This window comes from Lycorma delicatula, chromosome 2 (assembly GCF_047948215.1).
Source record: "Lycorma delicatula isolate Av1 chromosome 2, ASM4794821v1, whole genome shotgun sequence".
Classification (NCBI taxonomy): Eukaryota; Metazoa; Arthropoda; class Insecta; order Hemiptera; family Fulgoridae; genus Lycorma; species Lycorma delicatula.
Window position 1 is genome coordinate 215,807,890 of NC_134456.1, and position 18,335 is coordinate 215,826,224.

Below are 18,335 nucleotides of genomic sequence, written 5' to 3' on the forward strand. Positions count from 1 at the left end.
AGATGTATGATCCTGTGTTGGAATCCTTACGTTACTGGGAGTTGCATAGGCTATAAAAATATGTCTTTATGTATATATATATGTTTATTGACACTTCGTAATGTTCTAAATAAATATAAGTATCAGTTTGGTACACCTAAATAAAGCTATACATATTACATGACTGCCCAAAAAGGATTGAAATTTATTTAGGGTATATGTATGTTTGTTACAGTGTAACAGTTCAATGGCTGAACTGATTTAGATGTATGACACCGCACTGGAATTACGGAATTGGGAGTGCCGTAGGCTATATAAGTAAATAAATATATATATATGTTTAAATAAATCTAAAAAATCTGAAATTTTTATTTTTTTTTATATCACGTTATATCCATACCATACCATATATAAACTGTGACACTTTCTGTAATGTAAGGATTACAACTCGGGGTCATATATGTAAATCGGTTCAGCCGTTGAACTGCTATGATTGAACAAATATACATACACCTTAATTACACTACTTTTTGGGCACTCGTTTAAAAAATTATACAGTTTAGAAAATTGCAACCCGGCTAACGTGCTAAGAATGCAAAACAATTCAATAAAAGTGCTCAGAAGTGTCCTATTTCGACCACTGTGTGGCTAACTGTATTTACGTCGATGCGACTAAAATAAAAAGGCGCTTGAATGGCTCTTGCATAACACCACTAGTATGCTAATATGCAACTTGATTTCGAAATGAACAGAAACGAAGCAATTTTGCAATCAGTCACCGTGCAGCAAAATCAATACGTCGAACAAAATGAACATTGTCATTTCCAATATATAGGCAACAGGAAGGTTGTTTACAAGCATTTTAACCAAGGTAGTGATCGATTTGGAGCAGAATCTCGCGGTCGCCAGTGTACGACAAATGCTGCAACCGCCATTGTATATTTGGCAACTCTGCCCGATTGATTGTCATCAGAGTTGAACAGAGTTTTGCTAGCTGGAGTCAGTTACTTCTTGCAATGCTTGGTACACTTTATAGATAAGCCAGAGACTTCCTGAATACCGAAGAACTGTTGCCGCATGTGAATGTTCGTGAACGTGCAAGTTCAACCGTATATTGTTGATGGACTTATGAAGCCTATTGCGACTGTAGAATTATGAGAGGGCTACTTTAGCAATATGGAATGTGCGTCGGGCATTTCTTCAAAGCCATGAGTGTAGGATCGTGACCTATCAAAAGCAGTACTTGGACGCTATATTTAAGGATAATGCTCATTTCTATATATTTGCATCCCATTAGAGAGGACATAAATGATTTGCTGCGGGTGAAAACGAAACGTCAATGCTGATGCGTTTCACAATAGACTTATCGCTGTACAGACATTTTTTTAATCATCTTACCAATGCATGTCTGCTTTGTTGGAGACCCTATTTCTACTAATGTGGCGATTTACTTGATAATATGTGTGACGGTGAAATCATTACAATTAGTATAATGCCAATTAATGCCGGTATACCAAATATGAACTCTATTTTGCCTGATGTTACCGACGACTGTCCGATACCTATTTATCAGTTGAATCATAAAGTAGCTCCTCCCATAGTCGTTATGAGAGAACATAGGGTAAATGAATTGGCGTGAGTCAAACTGCTTCAAGACGTAAGAGTGGGTTCAGAGAATACTGGTCAGAGCCTAACTCCAGTTAACTACTTATATTCATGGGTAATGAGTAACGAAAAAAGATTAAAAACCTATCGATTATCTGTTTTACCCTCGCTCAACTGAAGAGTTACAGGAAGGTCAGCAAAATGTTTCTGTTTGTGATTGTTTACGCCAAAGTGGAGTTGAGCCTAATAATGTCGGTAAAATCGTTCACCTGGTATGAATAAATTCTGGGGACTAGGTTCACCGATTCTTCACAGGTTTTTGGCAAACGTCCGTAACTTTTCGGGGCTCTGCACTTCTATATTACACTTTTGTGTAATTTTCTGCTCTAGCCGGGACATTTTTTGGCAGTCGAGGTTTTTAATTTTTAACAGATATAAAACTTCTGTCATCTCATAAAGGTGGATAATTTCGATAACGTCTTCTGTGAGTATATTTCCACACATTTAAACAGTAAAGGTAAGTCGGTTAAACATTTTTTTAATCAATTTCTTATTTTTATTTTAAACTGTTTAAAACGTTGTTTTATAATGTAATAATGTTTGGCTTTTTTTTGGAAGATGTACTAAAAAAGATCATTTTACATTTCAATATTTACATTTATGCTAAAATTCATGTTGGCATCGTCGGTCCGACTGATTTATCGTCATCTGTTTGCGAGTTGTGTTGGTTGAATCAAAAATGTAGAAAGTTATTTATAAGATTGTTAATATTCCTTACTTGTTTATCCGACGGAAGTTAATTGTGCTAATATTATTATTTAATGACTACATTACTGTAAAATATGACTTTTTTGTCAATTGTGTTTTCTTCAACGTTGTGAACGTCATCAAAAATATACACAGAAAATTATAGTAAGATTTGAGCAGAAAAGGTTTTGTCAATGTTATTTTAAAAATTAATTAATATTCGCTTAACAGATTTTTATTTCAGTAACAATGAATTGAACTAAAGATTTAAAAACGTAGAATAAACATAATGCTTGAAGGTTATAACTATTTACAAATAAATGCATATGTAAACAAAACCTTTTTTTTTAATGATTTTATTTTTCCACAAAATTTTGAATAAAGTTACTGCTAGTTTGAAATTATATTCAGCCAGAGTTTAAGAATAATTATCTTAGAAGTGGACTGTAAGATTTTTTAAGTATACATAATTATTTATCAATTTCTGTTTTTGTATTTATTGATTGCAGCCCTGATAAAGTTTCATGTGTATTATTTTTATTAATTTTAATTCTAAAGATCATTACTACATTTCTTTTTATTTGGTAATCCTGAGCAACTGCTTGATCAACATTAATTTGTTTTGTACTTTAATATACTGTAATTTATATGCTTAGGATCAGCAAAACACAAGATGTAAATTTCAGAAAGCAGATTTGGACAGCAGGTGACCCATGCAAGGTAAAAGTCCATGCCGCATTATCGGTACTATAGTCAATAAGCTATCAGTTTTGTGAGTTATGGTTACCTGATAATCCAAATGTTTAACTTGATAATCCATTGTGTGGAGAGAGGTTAGGGTTAAGGTTAGGTTTTTGTGGAAAGAATTTATGGATAAAATACCAAAGTTTGGTAATACTTAACACTGTCTTGTAGGACGACTGGCTGAATATATGTTTTAATGGAAATATACTTATTGCAGAGAGAGACTACACTACATGTTCTACACTGTTAGTCTTGTGTACGATGGATAATCACCGTACAAAGAGCAAGTGATTTTGAGTCTCTGATTGAATAACTATTAAGGTAATTTATAGTTTAAGTTCAAAACTGTAACCTCTCTCCACAGAACTCTAACCTTAACCCCAAACCTCTCTCTACACAATGGATTCAAGTTAACAGGTCACCATAACTCACAAAACTGATTGTTAATTGACTAGAATATCGATATCTCAACTTGGAGTTTGATCTTGTACAGGTCATTGCAGTCCAAACCATTTATCTGTTATTTAGATATTGTATTTAACTAATCCTAAGCATATCTACTATTAGTAAGAGAGCTGTTAAACATTTTAGGGTAGGTATTTGAGACAACTTGAAAATTTGTGTAACACTTCTTTTATAATTTATGAATACAAAATTGAAGACCTGGCTGAAGGGTAGTGGGGCCTAGCCAACTCTTTTAAATTTTTAATTTTGCAACATTTTATTTGGAAAAAAATGCTGGAGGCATTTTGAAATTTTAATATTTTGAAATTTAGTATTTAATGAAATAAGAAATAAAAAGATTATTTAGTCTGGTTTAAAATTTTTCCAGGCCGTTTCAAAATTGTATTTAATAAATATCGAAATATATGTTTCAGAGAATAATATTTATACCCAGAAAAAATATTTTTAAAAGGACAGGCATCTTGGTAGGACTTTTTACCTGCCAGGTGATCGGGAATGTTTTATGTGAGTGCGAGTAATGCTATGTGTAGGTTATCTTACACATTTATATATACCGGTTGATCATTTGAAAAGTTACTACATTTATTATTCAACAACAGCTGTCAATCCCATTGTATTTCTGTTTCAGGCACTTATACCATTCTTGAGGGGACCTTTTTAAAATTATTTTCAAAGGGGTGGAACCCACCATCTTTTCTACACCTACCCTAACGCAGAAATCTTATATGGCAATGGTAACATTTAATAACATTAATTGACAACCCAAAAAAAAAAAAATGAATTTTGGTGAGAAGAAAATTAAAATCCTCGCGCTCCTTTGCGCGGTAGGTGCAAAACACTATATATATATATATATATATACAAATTATTACCATAATTCAGTTCTTAAATTTTCATTTAAAAAAAATTGGATACAAATAAATATAAAACAAATTGTAAAAATTTCAATGAATGAAATGTTTTACAGTTTGTAGCGATTTTATTATTTTTATTATAAATATTTAAATTTTAACTTGAATGTTTTATTTTTGAAGATAATGGATGTACCTGTAAAAAATATCTACACATTTGAAGCTCTGTCCTCTAACAATATCAAACTAGAAAATGAAGATGATAACACAGAGGAAACGTTGTGCTTGTTTTTACCTCATCACCTGATTGAAGATGATATTACACATGATTGTGTAAGTATAGTTTGATTTATGTTTTTTTTTTTTGTGTCATAGGAAGTGTCACCACGTCATTAAACTATAACATTAAAATGTTGGTTTTATGTTTTAGGATAGTGAATCTTTCCAAGTGAAAGAGGAGCCACTTGGTAATGGTTGTGATAATTATAATGAAGTAACTGATCCTCTTGCTATTGAAGAGATCGAGTTAATTAAATCTGAAGGTCATATAGTTAAAAATGAAGTGGTAAGTTTTATTGTGCATTTATTTTATAATGAAAGTGATGTATGAAGTTTATTCTTGCCTTCTCAGAGTGTATTCATCGGAGTATGAATGAAAGTTTATGTATGCACTTGTCGATTCTTTAATTTGACTTCATTGCATTTTTTATCATGTTTTGATTCCTTCTTTAGTAATTCTTGAATTTAAAAGTTTAACTTACAAGTACAGGGAGCATTACACTCCTGATGCTTTACCACATTGGCCAAAAAGATACTACTGTTTTTACTGTGATAATGTGCGTGTATACATGTCTGATTGTAGATGCAAAACTCCTTGAAATTTTTTTACGCCTTGACAGTGAAATGTTGAAGCATGTGCTACATTCATTCACTTGATCGGGCTCCTATCGATTACTTCCTCTTCCCAAACCTGAAAAAAATGGCTCGCTAGATTCATTTTAAATGATGCAAAGGTGAGATAACTGCTTACTTCACAGAGTTGGACAAATCACATCATACTGAAAATATTAAAAAGTTGGAAAATCTGTTTAAATTATCAAATTGTAAGGGAACTAAGTTGAAAGATTAAAAAAATTTCCGCAAAATCTTGGGTTTTCTTTATCTGGACAAGAAGTAGTAATATTCATTGTAATATTGTAAAATGCTCTTAGGGATGTGTTTGTGTAGTGGAGGTAAAACATTTATGAATTACCTTGAACAGCCTGAAAGTCTGGCTAAATAACATTTTAAATAGAATGAATTTTGGTCATTGTTTACTTTAAGTGTAGGCTATTGTTTTCTTTCAACAATTTTTAAAATAATTAAAATTCCCCACTTTTCTCCTTCTTCTTGTGTTAATTGTAGATATGTAGATGAATCTTTTCAGCTGTGAGTAAATTAAAACAACATTAAAGAATTAGGTTTTTTTTTATAAGTGAAAAATAAATTTTTGTAAAAATTAATTTAAAACATAAGTATTTTAACATTTGCTCACAATATGATAATTTTGGCTAAAGACATTAGAGGTGAAAATCAAAATTCAAAATTTAGAAAATTGTGTTAACAAAATTGCTACAAATTTCATACGATTAAACAAGATGGTTTACTAATAATAAAAACAGAATCCAACTAATGAAGATTTCAGATAGATCAAAAGATCAAAACTTTAAATATTTTGGTGAAATAATTACTCTGAATTTATTAGAAAAAGGAGGTGACTTATCAATTTACAAGCAACATTCACAATGAAAAAATCTTATCCAAATACACAAAGTTAAGACTCCATAAAAACCTAATTTTTAAAACTGAAATTTAAAATGTCCAGTTAGCTTGACATTTGGAAAATTGTTGCCCCACTGTATTTATCTTTTCATTATATATCATCCGCGTCTCATTTGGCCTTGGTGGTGTTGCTTTATTCTTCTCTAGTTGAACAAATTACAACCTATACATTAAGAAAATAAAAGCTATATATATTTTTAATAACTTGCGTTATATTTTATAGATAGAAAATTTTTATAAAAATTAATTAAAACAAATCTTCTTTTTTTGGGCTATTTCTGTAATACTTGATTTTTGTCTCATTTTTAGCAATTAGACTTAGATTTTTAATGGTATTTATTACCAAAAATATTTATTTTAAATTATATTTTATGATGGATATAATGGTATTATTAAGTTCCAGCCAAAATAAAAAAAAATTATCTATTTAATATTAATTAGTTAACATATTTTGTAAGGTTTTTTCATTATCTTTTTTTTTTTAAAGGAATCTGAGATCTTATTGAATGATGATATTTCATCACAGCCTAATCTTAATATGAGAACCAGTGAACTTCAAATAAATGATTTACACATGGTGAAGGCAGAAGAAGAAATGGGGTTTTATCCAGGTCATGTAAGTATTATTGGATCGTGTAACAAACATGATTTCTCTTTTGTTTATTTCATAAATATATATATATACATATCTAATTTATATGTACATATATTTTGTTATTTTTAATGTACTCTGTCATAAAAGAAATTGCTTTTATTTCTGTTTAATTAATACTGACTTATGCTACGTGTGAATGATAAATGATCAATGTTTGAGAGCAAAAGTGTTGTTTGAAAATTTGGTGATGACTAAAATATGTGACTGTAATCTATTGATATAGTTCGCATTTCAATAAGCTGTAGGTGATTTGTTTTAATTGTTCCAGTTATCAAATTTGAATATTTATCAGGTAAGCAGTTTAAACTGACCCAATACAGAGTTAAACGTGCAACGCCAGCGGAAATAGTCTGGTTGTGTGAGCTCCACCTATTTGGTTACTATTAGCGATGTTTCTGAAAATATTCAAAAGTTATTGTACTAGATTGTTTGTAACGGTTTGGTGTTTGTTTTTGGTTTCTATGTTTGGATATTTTATTTCAAATTTCTGGTTACATAGGTAGCCTAGATAGATTACCTAGGCAAGTATGTATGAAATTTCATACATACTTGTTTATTTTGAACAGCTGTTGTCTCATTGGCAACGGTTTGTTTGTTTATGCTTTATGTTGATAGTTTTTATTTTTATTGTATGTTTATTAGTGTGCACCTGCTTTGTTTAGCAAAGGTAAAGACTGTTGGTCCGTCTATTTGACTAATCTGAGATTTTACACGAAAATTTTCTTACCTGAATTTTTGCGTAGTTGATCCGACAGGGGTTAAGTAGTGCAAATTTCTTGTACTTGTGGGTTTGCCCATTTAGTTCACTGTATAGTGGATTGTTGATTGAAGGTATGTCTGACACAGCTGACAATTAGAAGCAGGGTAAGCCCAAGCAGATTAAACCTGGTGAGGTGTTGCAGCTTGATGGCTCTTCCTTCTCTTCTGGGGAGGTTAAGTTGCAAGTTGGGACATCGACCTGGACTGGAAAGGACAACATCTTGGTTCAGGAATTTAGGAAAACCTTTAGAAGGGCAGGTACTTTTGCTACCTTGGTGCCTTTGAAGAAAATTATGATTTAGTTGTTCAGTTCTTGGAAACTTCAAGGAGTGCCTCCAAAAGTGTGCGGGATAGGATTCTGCCTAAGGTGATAGATTTTAAATGAGTTGTGGCGGCCCATGCTGAGGGATATGAGACATTGGCTGCTGAGTTTTTGAGAAGGTTCTGTTTCTTCAAGTGAATGAGAGATTGACCTCGCGATGTTTATTAATGGACAATCAGTATAGCTTTCGTCCTGGTAAAGGTACCGAGGATGTTATACTCAAGGTTATGAGTGTAGTATCAGCCAGCGAGCTGGAGTATTTATTGAGTGTCTTTTTAGATATCTCTTTAGCCTTTAATAACCTGTGATGGCCCTCTGCCATGTATCAGTTACAAAAAGGGAATGTACTGAAAATGAGATGCAAGTTCTGCAAAGTTATTTCAGATGGCATTCTTTTCATCGAGATCTGCTGCTTTGTGGAGACAGCCATGAGATTAGTAAAATGGTGTCTACGGGTTGACCCCAGGGCCATCAGTTAGGTTCTCTGTTGTGGGCAGTAGAGTTTGATTCTCTTCTGCGGCTTAGGTTGTCCAGCGGGTGTCATGGTGGCTTATGCTGACAAAAGGCTCCTGCTGGTCGAATGACGCTCGTGAAGGGAGGTTGGATTCAGAGCCACTTGAGCCATGAGATCATCAACATAAGATGAAGTTCACCTTGGAGAAGACCATGGTGATACTTCTTCAGGTCCATTTGGTGACAAGCCTGTGTTTTGATGTCAGGCCAGCAAATCAAATATGTTCAGGCTCAAAAGTATCTTGGGGTGTTTCTTGATAAGAATTTTTGATTCATGGAGTATTTACAATATGTCACAAAGAAGGCCTGTAATACCTTCGACTTGTGGTCGATCCTGATAGCGTTCTTAATTGTAAGACCATGAGTATCCTGTATAAGGATGTATATGAGACAATAATGCTATATTCAGCGCCTATCTGGGCAGAAAGGATGGTATTTAAAAGCTATCAGGATATATTATTGAGGGCCCAACATGTCTTGCTGTTAACGGTAACGAGAGGCTACCATATGATTTCACTTGAGGCAATCTTGTTTATTGCCAGAGTGAAGCCGATTGATCTACTTGTATCAGAGAGGTATGTTGCTAAGAGATCAGGAGAGATGACTTCAGAAAGAGCTCGGGATATTGAGCAACAGGGTTATGCTTTAGGCAGGCAAGATGGGATGAAACATTTCATGGGCATTATACGCACAATGTGTGTAATGCCCATGAACATCTGTTTCCTGATGTTGATGGTTTGCGAGGCGCCTCTTTGGTACGATCAAAAAATATGTGATACAATTTCTTTCAGGGCATGGCGCCTTTAGGGGCAGATTGGCTCGCTTCAGCCTTGTTGATTCTGGTTTATGTCTGCAATGTAATGCGCTGGACAATTACTTTCATGATTTTACGAATGTTTGCAGTACAATATGAAGCATACAGAACTGATTTGTTGGCTTGATGTTATCAGGTCGACATTGTACCTCCATAAAAAATTGGAAAAACCAGGCCGAATGGACTATGATTGAGGAAAATACGGGATTTCTTGTAAAAGAAAGGATTGCTGAAGGTGTGTAGAGCAGGTTCCCGCATGGGTTTTCCATTTGTTGTTCTGTTATGGTATTAATGTTCATGTTTTATGCAAAACATAAATAGAGAATATTTCTATTCTCTAGTCTATGTTTCTCTATTTATGTTTTGCTATGTTCTTTTTTATGTTTTTGTTTTATTTTATTCATGCCGATGTGTTGAACTCAATCTTTCCTATTAGGGTGTAGTTCATTTTAATTGATGGGTTATTTTGTAGGGATAACATTGAATGATTAGTAGTACATCGATGGAAATGTCATGTGGCATTTGTATCGGCGGCATCCTGACCGAGGCAAGAACAAGACTGAGATGAGATGTCTTTTGCCTGAGGTTTTGAAGATGACCTTTGGTAAAACCCATCACAGCTAGGTATGGTGAGAGTGAAATTACGACCAGAATCATTACATGGCGGGAATCATTTGCATCAGTGCAAAGTCAGGATGTACCGGATACAGATGAAACAAAATTTTATTAATGAAATGAAAATAAAATAAAATTTAATCTTGTATTTACATTAGGTAAAACTAACAATATTACCATATTTTTACAAAACATGTTCGAAGTTTGCACCCTACACAGCTGATACAGCAATGCTGAAGTAATCATACTTGAGAGTAGTAGTAAAAAGTAGTAATTTGACACAAAATGTTGCCAGTGCTGTCAGTTTTTTATTGTGATTGTATACCTTCAGTTATTTATAGTTTAGGACTATAATAATTTATATAATTTATAAACTCTAATCCTTCAAATAACCTAAGAAAAAAGACTAGACAGATCTGGGGAACAAAGAGGCTATTGTCCTCTGCTGACTGTAAAAACTGCATGAATGTGTGCTAATGAGTTGTTTCTTGGTCTTGATGGAAGAAACTATAATTTTTATCCATAATCTGTTAATGGAGTAAAGAATTCTTTGAAAATTGTACAAAAGACTTTAGTATTGACAGTACAGTAAAAAAAATTGCCTTCCCCCCATCATGTATGATTACCAGAAACAGCAGGAAATTCATTCACTAGTCTTGATAATTGAAACCATGCCTATTCTAACAAAAACTGTAGATCGGGTGTATCCACCATCAACAATGTTTTTAAGAAGCTGATCTGCATTAAGTTCTCATATGTTGTTACATGATATGGTTTCAAATTTAAATCGGCAAGAATCTAAAGGCAAAATGTGTAATTTACATCGCTTTATTGTGATATCTAATATATAAATTTTTTAGACAGACAGATCCTTCTTTGAATATCAGAAATGTCTCTGGAGTCATTACAATGGAAGGTTTCTCTTTAATTTTGCAACTTGAAATCAACTTTGTCATATATCTTTTTCTAACTGAATTGTGCATGCTGCTCTTTGCTGGGATTCTGTCATTTAGCATTTTTTCATCAAATATTTGATGTGTTGTGTAAAGGATTCAAGGTGTGCAGAAAAGTGCGAGGTGTGTACCACAAAAGTGCTAATTTGTAATAATTTGAAAAAAAGCAAGCGGTAAGAGATGTTTTTATTTTATAATCTTATGTACTTATAATACAAGATTATATTATTGTAATTACATACATACACTATAATCTACAGGGTGTCCTGACTAAAAGTTTCTTAAAGAATAACTTATATCAAGAAAACCAGGTAATAATTTAACAATCTTTTTCTTTAATAAACTCAACATGTTTTAATGTAGGTTAGTCAGCTTTAATGTATGCAGCTTTTTTAGCTCATCAGACGCCTAGATGATAATCTAACTCTTGCCATGTGTTTAGGAGCATCTGCGGCATTTTTAGAGCAACACCTTTAACAATTTTTTGTTTTAAATCGTCCAAATCACAACTTTTTCTTTGTTATAACTTTTAATAAACCCTCGAGCAAAAAGGTCCAGAGGAGTGATATCTAAGAGGTGCAGGTGGCTGTGCACTAGAACCTCCTTGTCTGATTTAACATCCAGGAAAGTGTTATTTAGGAACATGTCGATAAAAGTGGTGTGGAGCACCATCTTGTTGGAAACTAAATCTAGCACGAATCTGAGGAACAGCAAAGTTCTTAAGCATGTCATGGTACGTTGCCCTGTAACAGTGGGTTCCATGAAAAAAAATGCCCGATGATGCCATTCTTTTTCCATCATAATAGATTTCCATCATTAGGATTGTTTTCAATATGATGATTACCTCTGCAACAAACTGATATTAGCAGTAATCATTTCGTTTAATGTAATAGAGTTGTAATTTGTACACTTGCAAGTGGAGTGCTTATGACCAATGTCATGAACAGTAGAAAGAAGAATTCGCAGTCCATAACTAGACCGCCTAATAGATTTACCCGGACTGGTAGTGAATGCATCGCTTACTTGATCCACAGTCTCTTGTAATTAACAAACTTTTTGATGATTTCTAGTTTGTAAAATCAAGCTTCCAGTCTCTCTTAAAGCTGTATGTTTGGAATACGATAGGACTTGGATGTAGGATAATTGATATTCCATTCAGTTTGTACAAGCCGTTGAGCATGCATAACTAATTGAAACTCTACTAACCAAAGCATACACTGAAGGTTTTTTGTGGGGTCCACATCTTGACAGTTGCATTGGAATCGGCTTGTGTTTACAAGTGTATTCTGCTGAATCTGAGAGTACACTGAACAAATCTTAAGGATATATCCTGTCATTTGAGCCTACGTAGTAAGAGATTTCATTGACCGGTTTCCTAAATGCAGGCCATTAGTTTTAGATACCTTTAGCCCAGACATCGTGTATATAAAATGTGTGGGTTTGTAGATCTGATCAACATGAATATAGAAGTAATAAATTTATTTACCTGTTATATTTGCTAAATAGTTGGTTTGTTGGTTTTCGTAAAACATGCATTTGATAATAAAATTTCAGCCAATTGTATAAACGTACTATAAGATAAGTAAAGTTCCTTACTACACTAAAGTTAACTCTATGATTAATTAATATTCAAAACCATGTTGATTATGAATATATGTTTAAAATATTCAATTTTTTGTACATATTAGTGGCTTTTTAAAAGATAACACTTAATGTTATTGTAATTGAAATAATTTTTTATTAATTCCAGGTTGCTATGGATAAAGGAACCACCAAAGGAAGTACTAAGAATTGTATTATTTGTAAGAGCATAAATAATTCATTAGATGATGGAATTATAAATGAAAACTCCAGTGAATGTAAGTGTGCATATGGTGATGAAACGACAGAAAATTTAATTGAGAATACTAAAGAGAAAAAAAATAATAGTAACTTTTGTCAAAAGTCATTTAATTATGAAAATGTTTTAAAGAGGCATCTTAATAATATTAATACAACAGAGGAAAATTATGTTTCCAACTTTTGTCAGAAATCTTTTAATGAAAATTCTACTTTAAAATCTCATTTAAATATTCATACTAAGGAGAAAAATTATGTTTGTAATTTCTGCCAAAAGGTTTTTATTTGTCTTACTAAGTTAAAGGTGCATATTAATTTACACACCAAAGAGAATAATTATGTATGCAAATTTTGCCAAAAGTCATTTAAACTCGAAGGCTGTTTAAAAAGACATCTTAATATACATACAAAAGAAAAAAATTATATTTGTAACTTTTGTCAAAAGTCATTTAACCGTAAAGACATCTTAATGACACATCTTAATATTCATACTACTACTGATGAGAAAAATTATGATTGTAACTTTTGTCAAAAATCATTTAATTGTAAAAGCCATTTAATGTTACATCTTAATGTTCATACTAAGGAGATAAAGTATATTTGTAACGTTTGTCAAAGATCATTTAATTTCAGTTGCCATTTAAAGAAGCATCTTAATATTCATACAAAAAAGAAAAATTATATTTGTAACTTTTGTCAAAAGCCATTTAGACTCAAAAGCTGTTTAAAAAGACATCTTAATATTCATACAAAAGAAAAAAATTATAATTGTAACTTTTGTCAAAAGTCATTTAATCGTAAAGACGTCTTAAAGTCACATCTTAATATTCATACTTCTACTGATGAAAAAAATTATAATAGTAACTTTTGTCAAAAATCATTTGATTGTAAAGACGTTTTAAAGACGCATCTTAATATTCATACTACTACTGATGAGAAAAATTATATTTGTTCCTTTTGTCAAAAGTCATTTAATTTCAGATGCCATTTAAAGAGACATCTTAATATTCATACAAAAAAGAAAAACTATGTTTGTATTTTTTGTCAAAAGTCATTTAATTGTAAAAGCAATTTAAAAGCGCATCTTAATATTCATACTGAGGAGAAAAAGTATATTTGTAACTTTTGTCAAAAGGCATTTAATTACAGAAGCAATTTAAAGATTCATCTTAATATTCATACTAAGGAGAAAACTTATATTTGTAACTTTTGTCAGAGGTCATTTAATGGCAGAAACAATTTAAAGAGACATCTTAAAATTCATACCAAAGAGAAAAATTAATTTATAACTTCTGACAAAAAGTTATTAATAGTTTTTTTCTTTAAAGGTAATTTACACACCAAAGAGAAAAATTGTATAAATTTTGTCAAAAGTCTTTTAACCGTAGTTGTAATTTATGTGAACACATTAATTTCTGCACTAAAGAAAAAATGAATGTTTTTAACATTTATCAAAAATCTTTTAATGAGTTATATTTTAACAAGACATGTTAATGATATCCTTATTAGAATCATTGTGACGTTTAAAAATCTTATATTAAGGAAAAAATCAATACTATTCATTAAGTGTGCATAATTTAAAACTAGTATAACAAAAGTTATCTAATGTATATAATTTAATGTTACATTTTTCTCATTTTTGTATGTTACAAATTAAGGCAGGTTTTCTGCCTTGTATGCCTCAAACACAGATTTATATGTTACTGTGGGTGATGTTTATGAACATTTCAAGCCTAGAACCATACCAGTCAGATAATTTGATTGGTACTGAGGAATTTCACCAGTTCAAAAAAAGAGGTGCAGAAAAAATCTTCACTAGTGAAACTTACAATTATATGTTATAAAAATCAGAAGTTACATTTGTTTTACTTGGAACACTGTTTTTTTCAAATGCATTTTCACAAATAACACTGACCTTGATTAAATCTAAACTGTCGTTCTGATTTTATATTAAAGTTTACTTCTCATCACAGGTGTTACATTTTAGTAATGTTTTCAAATATTAAACCCATACAAGAAGTGTGTAATCTGATATCTGTGCCTGTTGTTTTCAATATTGGCCTCAAAATCTATTATTTTTTTATTTTTTACTAACATACTTTAAAAAAATTATATGACTGCTTCTTTTATATATCAATTTCTTTAAAAATGTCTTATTGTTATCTCCTGGTCGTTAATTATATTCCTCTTTTTCTTTTGCGCTAACAAAAATGATTAAAAATGCTCAATAACCTTGTAAATAAACAAAAACTATCATTTTGAAATGTACTTTTCAAATCATCATAATAGTCCTATTATATTCTCAAATATGTTCTGTTCACAATAGAGAAAGGAAATGACAGGAGGTGCAGACTTAAGCAATAGAGGGCAAAGACTTGAGATGCCAGGTCTAATGCTGCACTTTGAAATTGTATTTGCAACTCTACTAGTTTAAGTTTTTATAAATTTTCAAATATTATGAAAATTTACAGACACATTTTTGAAAGTATATACTGTCAGAAATTGTAAAAAGATGTTACATTTTTTTTTGCCCAAGGTAAAAACCTCCCTAAAAAAATTAGGAATCTTTAAAATAAAAAAAATACTCTGTTGCCACTGATATATTCAATACATGTCTTGGTTATATATTTTAACAGATTTGTATGTATGATTTTATTATTCTTTTTTTTTTTACTGATTCAATTCATTTAATTCTATGGTAATTAATTATTAGAAATGTTGTTTATTTTTAATATTGTGAAACGTTTGCTTTTTCATAGGAAATAGATAGTATTTTTCCTGTGATTACTTTTAACATTTCTATTTAAATTTTTGCTACTTCAAAATTGCCTAATCATTGCCTGATGTTACATAAAGGCAAACAAAACAATCTCTTCCTAGATTGTCTTTTTTGTAATCTAAACTTTTTTTGCTACCACATTTAGTTTTCAATGTTTTCTTCCATTCCTTTATGATTATCTAGAATACAATTGAAGCGGATCAGAATCAACAGTCTTGTTACCTTTTGCCTTTTTTACTTCTTTGTACGAAATAAAGGAAGTATTGTGATTTCGAAAAGTTTGATTTTCAGATTTCAACAGAAATATCCATTTTGACCATCCCTGAATCCATTTTGTAGTTTTGGTATGTTGTCTCTACGTATGTATCTCGCATTACTCAAAAACGATTAGCCATAGGATGTTGAAATTTTTTGCAATAAATAATTATTCAGTAATAACGATAAAAAAAAATCAGAAGTTATTAGTGAAATAAAATTTTATGTACTTTTAAAAATGTGTATGTGTAATTTAATAGGTGTACATATGTGTATATGTAATAGAGTTTGAGAAACATATGATTATTTAATATTAATTGAAAATTATAATTTAGAATCTTGTTATTTTTGGATTTTTTATCTTAATTTCTGTTTATCTACATTAAAGTTAACTACAGAGTAACTGAAAAATAGACCCTCAAAAGAACAACATATACACTGAGGCTTACATGTCCAATGTTTTATAAAATGCAAAGAATTCTTATCTTTAAGCTCATTTTTCCTCTGATATTGTCGGCCAATATTCTCCCAAAGTCGGAGTTCATCATAATTTCATTTTGTTTTTTGTTGTCGATCATTTAATTGCTCTCTGGTTTGATATAATTCTTCTGGTTTGATATAATTCTTCTGGTCTTAATTTGTGTATACGTCCTCTAATTTTAGCAATTGTGTAACTTTCCACTTTATGAAAAAATTGGAGGATTGTATCTCACTTTAAAATGAAGTTTAGCAAAAAATGTCTATATGTAATTTAATAAGCCTACAGGTAAGTCATTTGGTGTCCGCATCAGATTTTTTATTTTTAATGGTTCCGATAATTCCAAATAAATTTAATTTAAGAAAAGACATTGGAAATTATTTCTTTAGTTAAAAAATTTATTATTTAAGCCAGTTACCTTTAGTTAATTTTACACAAACCTTTAGTTCCACACAAAATTTTCCCTTTCTAAACCACCTTGTTATATTTTACAGATTTTTATTGACGTGCTCTTCTATTCTATTCTCTACAACTTTTGTAAGATTTTTTAAGGTTTGTAACTTTTGTAATGTTACTGAGAGAACAGAAATTTATATGCACCATTTTGCCTCCTTTTTTATGTAAGGATGAATTAGGGCAGACTGCCATTCTTGTGGGATTTTTTCTGTCTTCCAGATGTTTTTAAATAATTTTTCTAATAGATCATTCATTAATTAGCTAATCATCATAATTTTAAAAATTGCATATTGGGTTCTCACCCAGATGCTTTATTATTTTTTACAGATTAAAAGGGTACTGTTTTAGTTACTGGTTCCTAACAGTTGACCTTTTCTTTAGGTTTTTGAGTTTAACAATTTTTCAGAATAATTTGCTAAAATTTTACTATTATTGGTTGATATGATTTACATTTAAAATTATGCATGTAATTTTTTTTTAAATTTAACTATTTTATTGTAATAAAAAGCTCAGTTTACTTAAATTTCTGTTTTTGAAATATATTTATAATATATAAATTTTGATTTTATGTGGTGTAAATAAATAACATTTTGTTCATAATGTACACAATATCAGAATTATGTAGTTTGATTTTATATGTCTGTGAATCAAAAGTATAACATCCACTTAACTATGTAAGTGGATTATGGATTAATTGTCAAATGTACATACCAAGTTATTTATTTTTTAATCTAATAAACAAAATTACACAGAAAACAAGTTTCTTCTTTTTTTAAACCTATACTGTTCCTTTGTGTAAAAACAAATCGATTGTATTAAAATGTGACCGGACGCAAGTTTATTTATCTTGTAATAATTATGATGATAAACACTAAAAGTACCTGCTTTGTCCGACCTACGTAGTGAAAGTGGTACTAATGTGCGTCTACATCCAGGTTTGGGGTTTGAATCTGAGGTCGGTTTTGAATTTTTTATTTGTAAGTGCCTGCAAATATCTGTCAGCCTGTCTATTTTGAAGTGTTTTTATATCAGTGTCTTTTAAAAATGATATGTGCAACCTTACTTTTTCTATTTAAAATTTTTAGCCTCCCAACCGTGGGGGTTTTAGCAGCGGTAGATTTCTAAATAGGCTAGCTAGGCTATAGCCCACACCGGTAATGGGCTGCTTGGTGGCAGAGTGTGGCGGCACATTTGTAAATCTGCTTCTGGGTTTGAGTGTAGTGGCCTCACATCAAAAACAGATTGTTTTGAGGTTGTAGCATTTATAAAAATTTCATTTTTTATGTTGAATAGTTATTACTGCATGTGATATGCTGCCTATACTCTTATTATTCTTTTATATATCATTTATGGACGGCGTTAAAGATAATTTGTTCTAGTATTTTTATTTATTTTTTTTAATTTTTTTTTTTATTAGTGTTTTGACTGACTCTTTTTCTTTCTCTTTTCTCCAGTCATTTTCTTTTTCTATTTCTTAACTTGCGATTGAAAACTAATTTTGTAAAGAGATCCTGTTTAAAATCTTTACAATTCCTACTATTGGAGATCATTTTTTTAATCGCTTTCTATGCGTTTGCTTATTCCCGTCTGATTTATATTGCGATGCGTGCTGTATTTGATATGTAACGATCGAATGATGTTATTTCATGTCAAGCCAGACATGTCGTGAGTCAAGTAATGAGTAA

General features: G+C 31.0%; 1 protein-coding gene across 4 annotated transcripts; it reads left to right on the plus strand.

Annotated features, from left to right (window-relative positions):
- The first annotated feature begins 2,283 nt into the window (after positions 1 to 2,283).
- LOC142319645 (uncharacterized) lies at positions 2,284 to 17,387 on the plus strand. 4 transcript variants are annotated; one of them, XM_075357170.1, is made up of 7 exons: positions 2,284 to 2,496; positions 4,169 to 4,364; positions 4,575 to 4,724; positions 4,822 to 4,956; positions 6,700 to 6,828; positions 12,594 to 12,702; positions 16,689 to 17,387. In XM_075357170.1, exons 2-7 carry the CDS (start codon positions 4,317 to 4,319, stop codon positions 16,697 to 16,699), a joined length of 582 nt encoding a protein of 193 aa, XP_075213285.1. In that variant the 5' UTR covers positions 2,284 to 2,496; positions 4,169 to 4,316; the 3' UTR covers positions 16,700 to 17,387. The 4 variants fall into 4 exon arrangements, with proteins under 4 accessions (XP_075213285.1, XP_075213282.1, XP_075213283.1 ...); XM_075357167.1 differs by having other exon boundaries at positions 12,594 to 17,387; XM_075357168.1 differs by lacking the exon at positions 4,169 to 4,364 and having other exon boundaries at positions 12,594 to 17,387.
- Positions 17,388 to 18,335: the final 948 nt, after the last annotated feature.

Excerpts from the sequence above, each read along its gene's own strand:
- LOC142319645 (XM_075357167.1), top strand. The coding sequence starts at position 4,317 with ATGAATTTTGGTGAGAAGAAAATTAAAATCCTCGCGCTCCTTTGCGCG. Across the intron at positions 4,365-4,574 it reads TCCTCGCGCTCCTTTGCGCG|ATAATGGATGTACCTGTAAA; the intron begins GTAGGTGCAAAA and ends TTATTTTTGAAG. Across the intron at positions 4,725-4,821 it reads ATGATATTACACATGATTGT|GATAGTGAATCTTTCCAAGT; the intron begins GTAAGTATAGTT and ends TTTATGTTTTAG.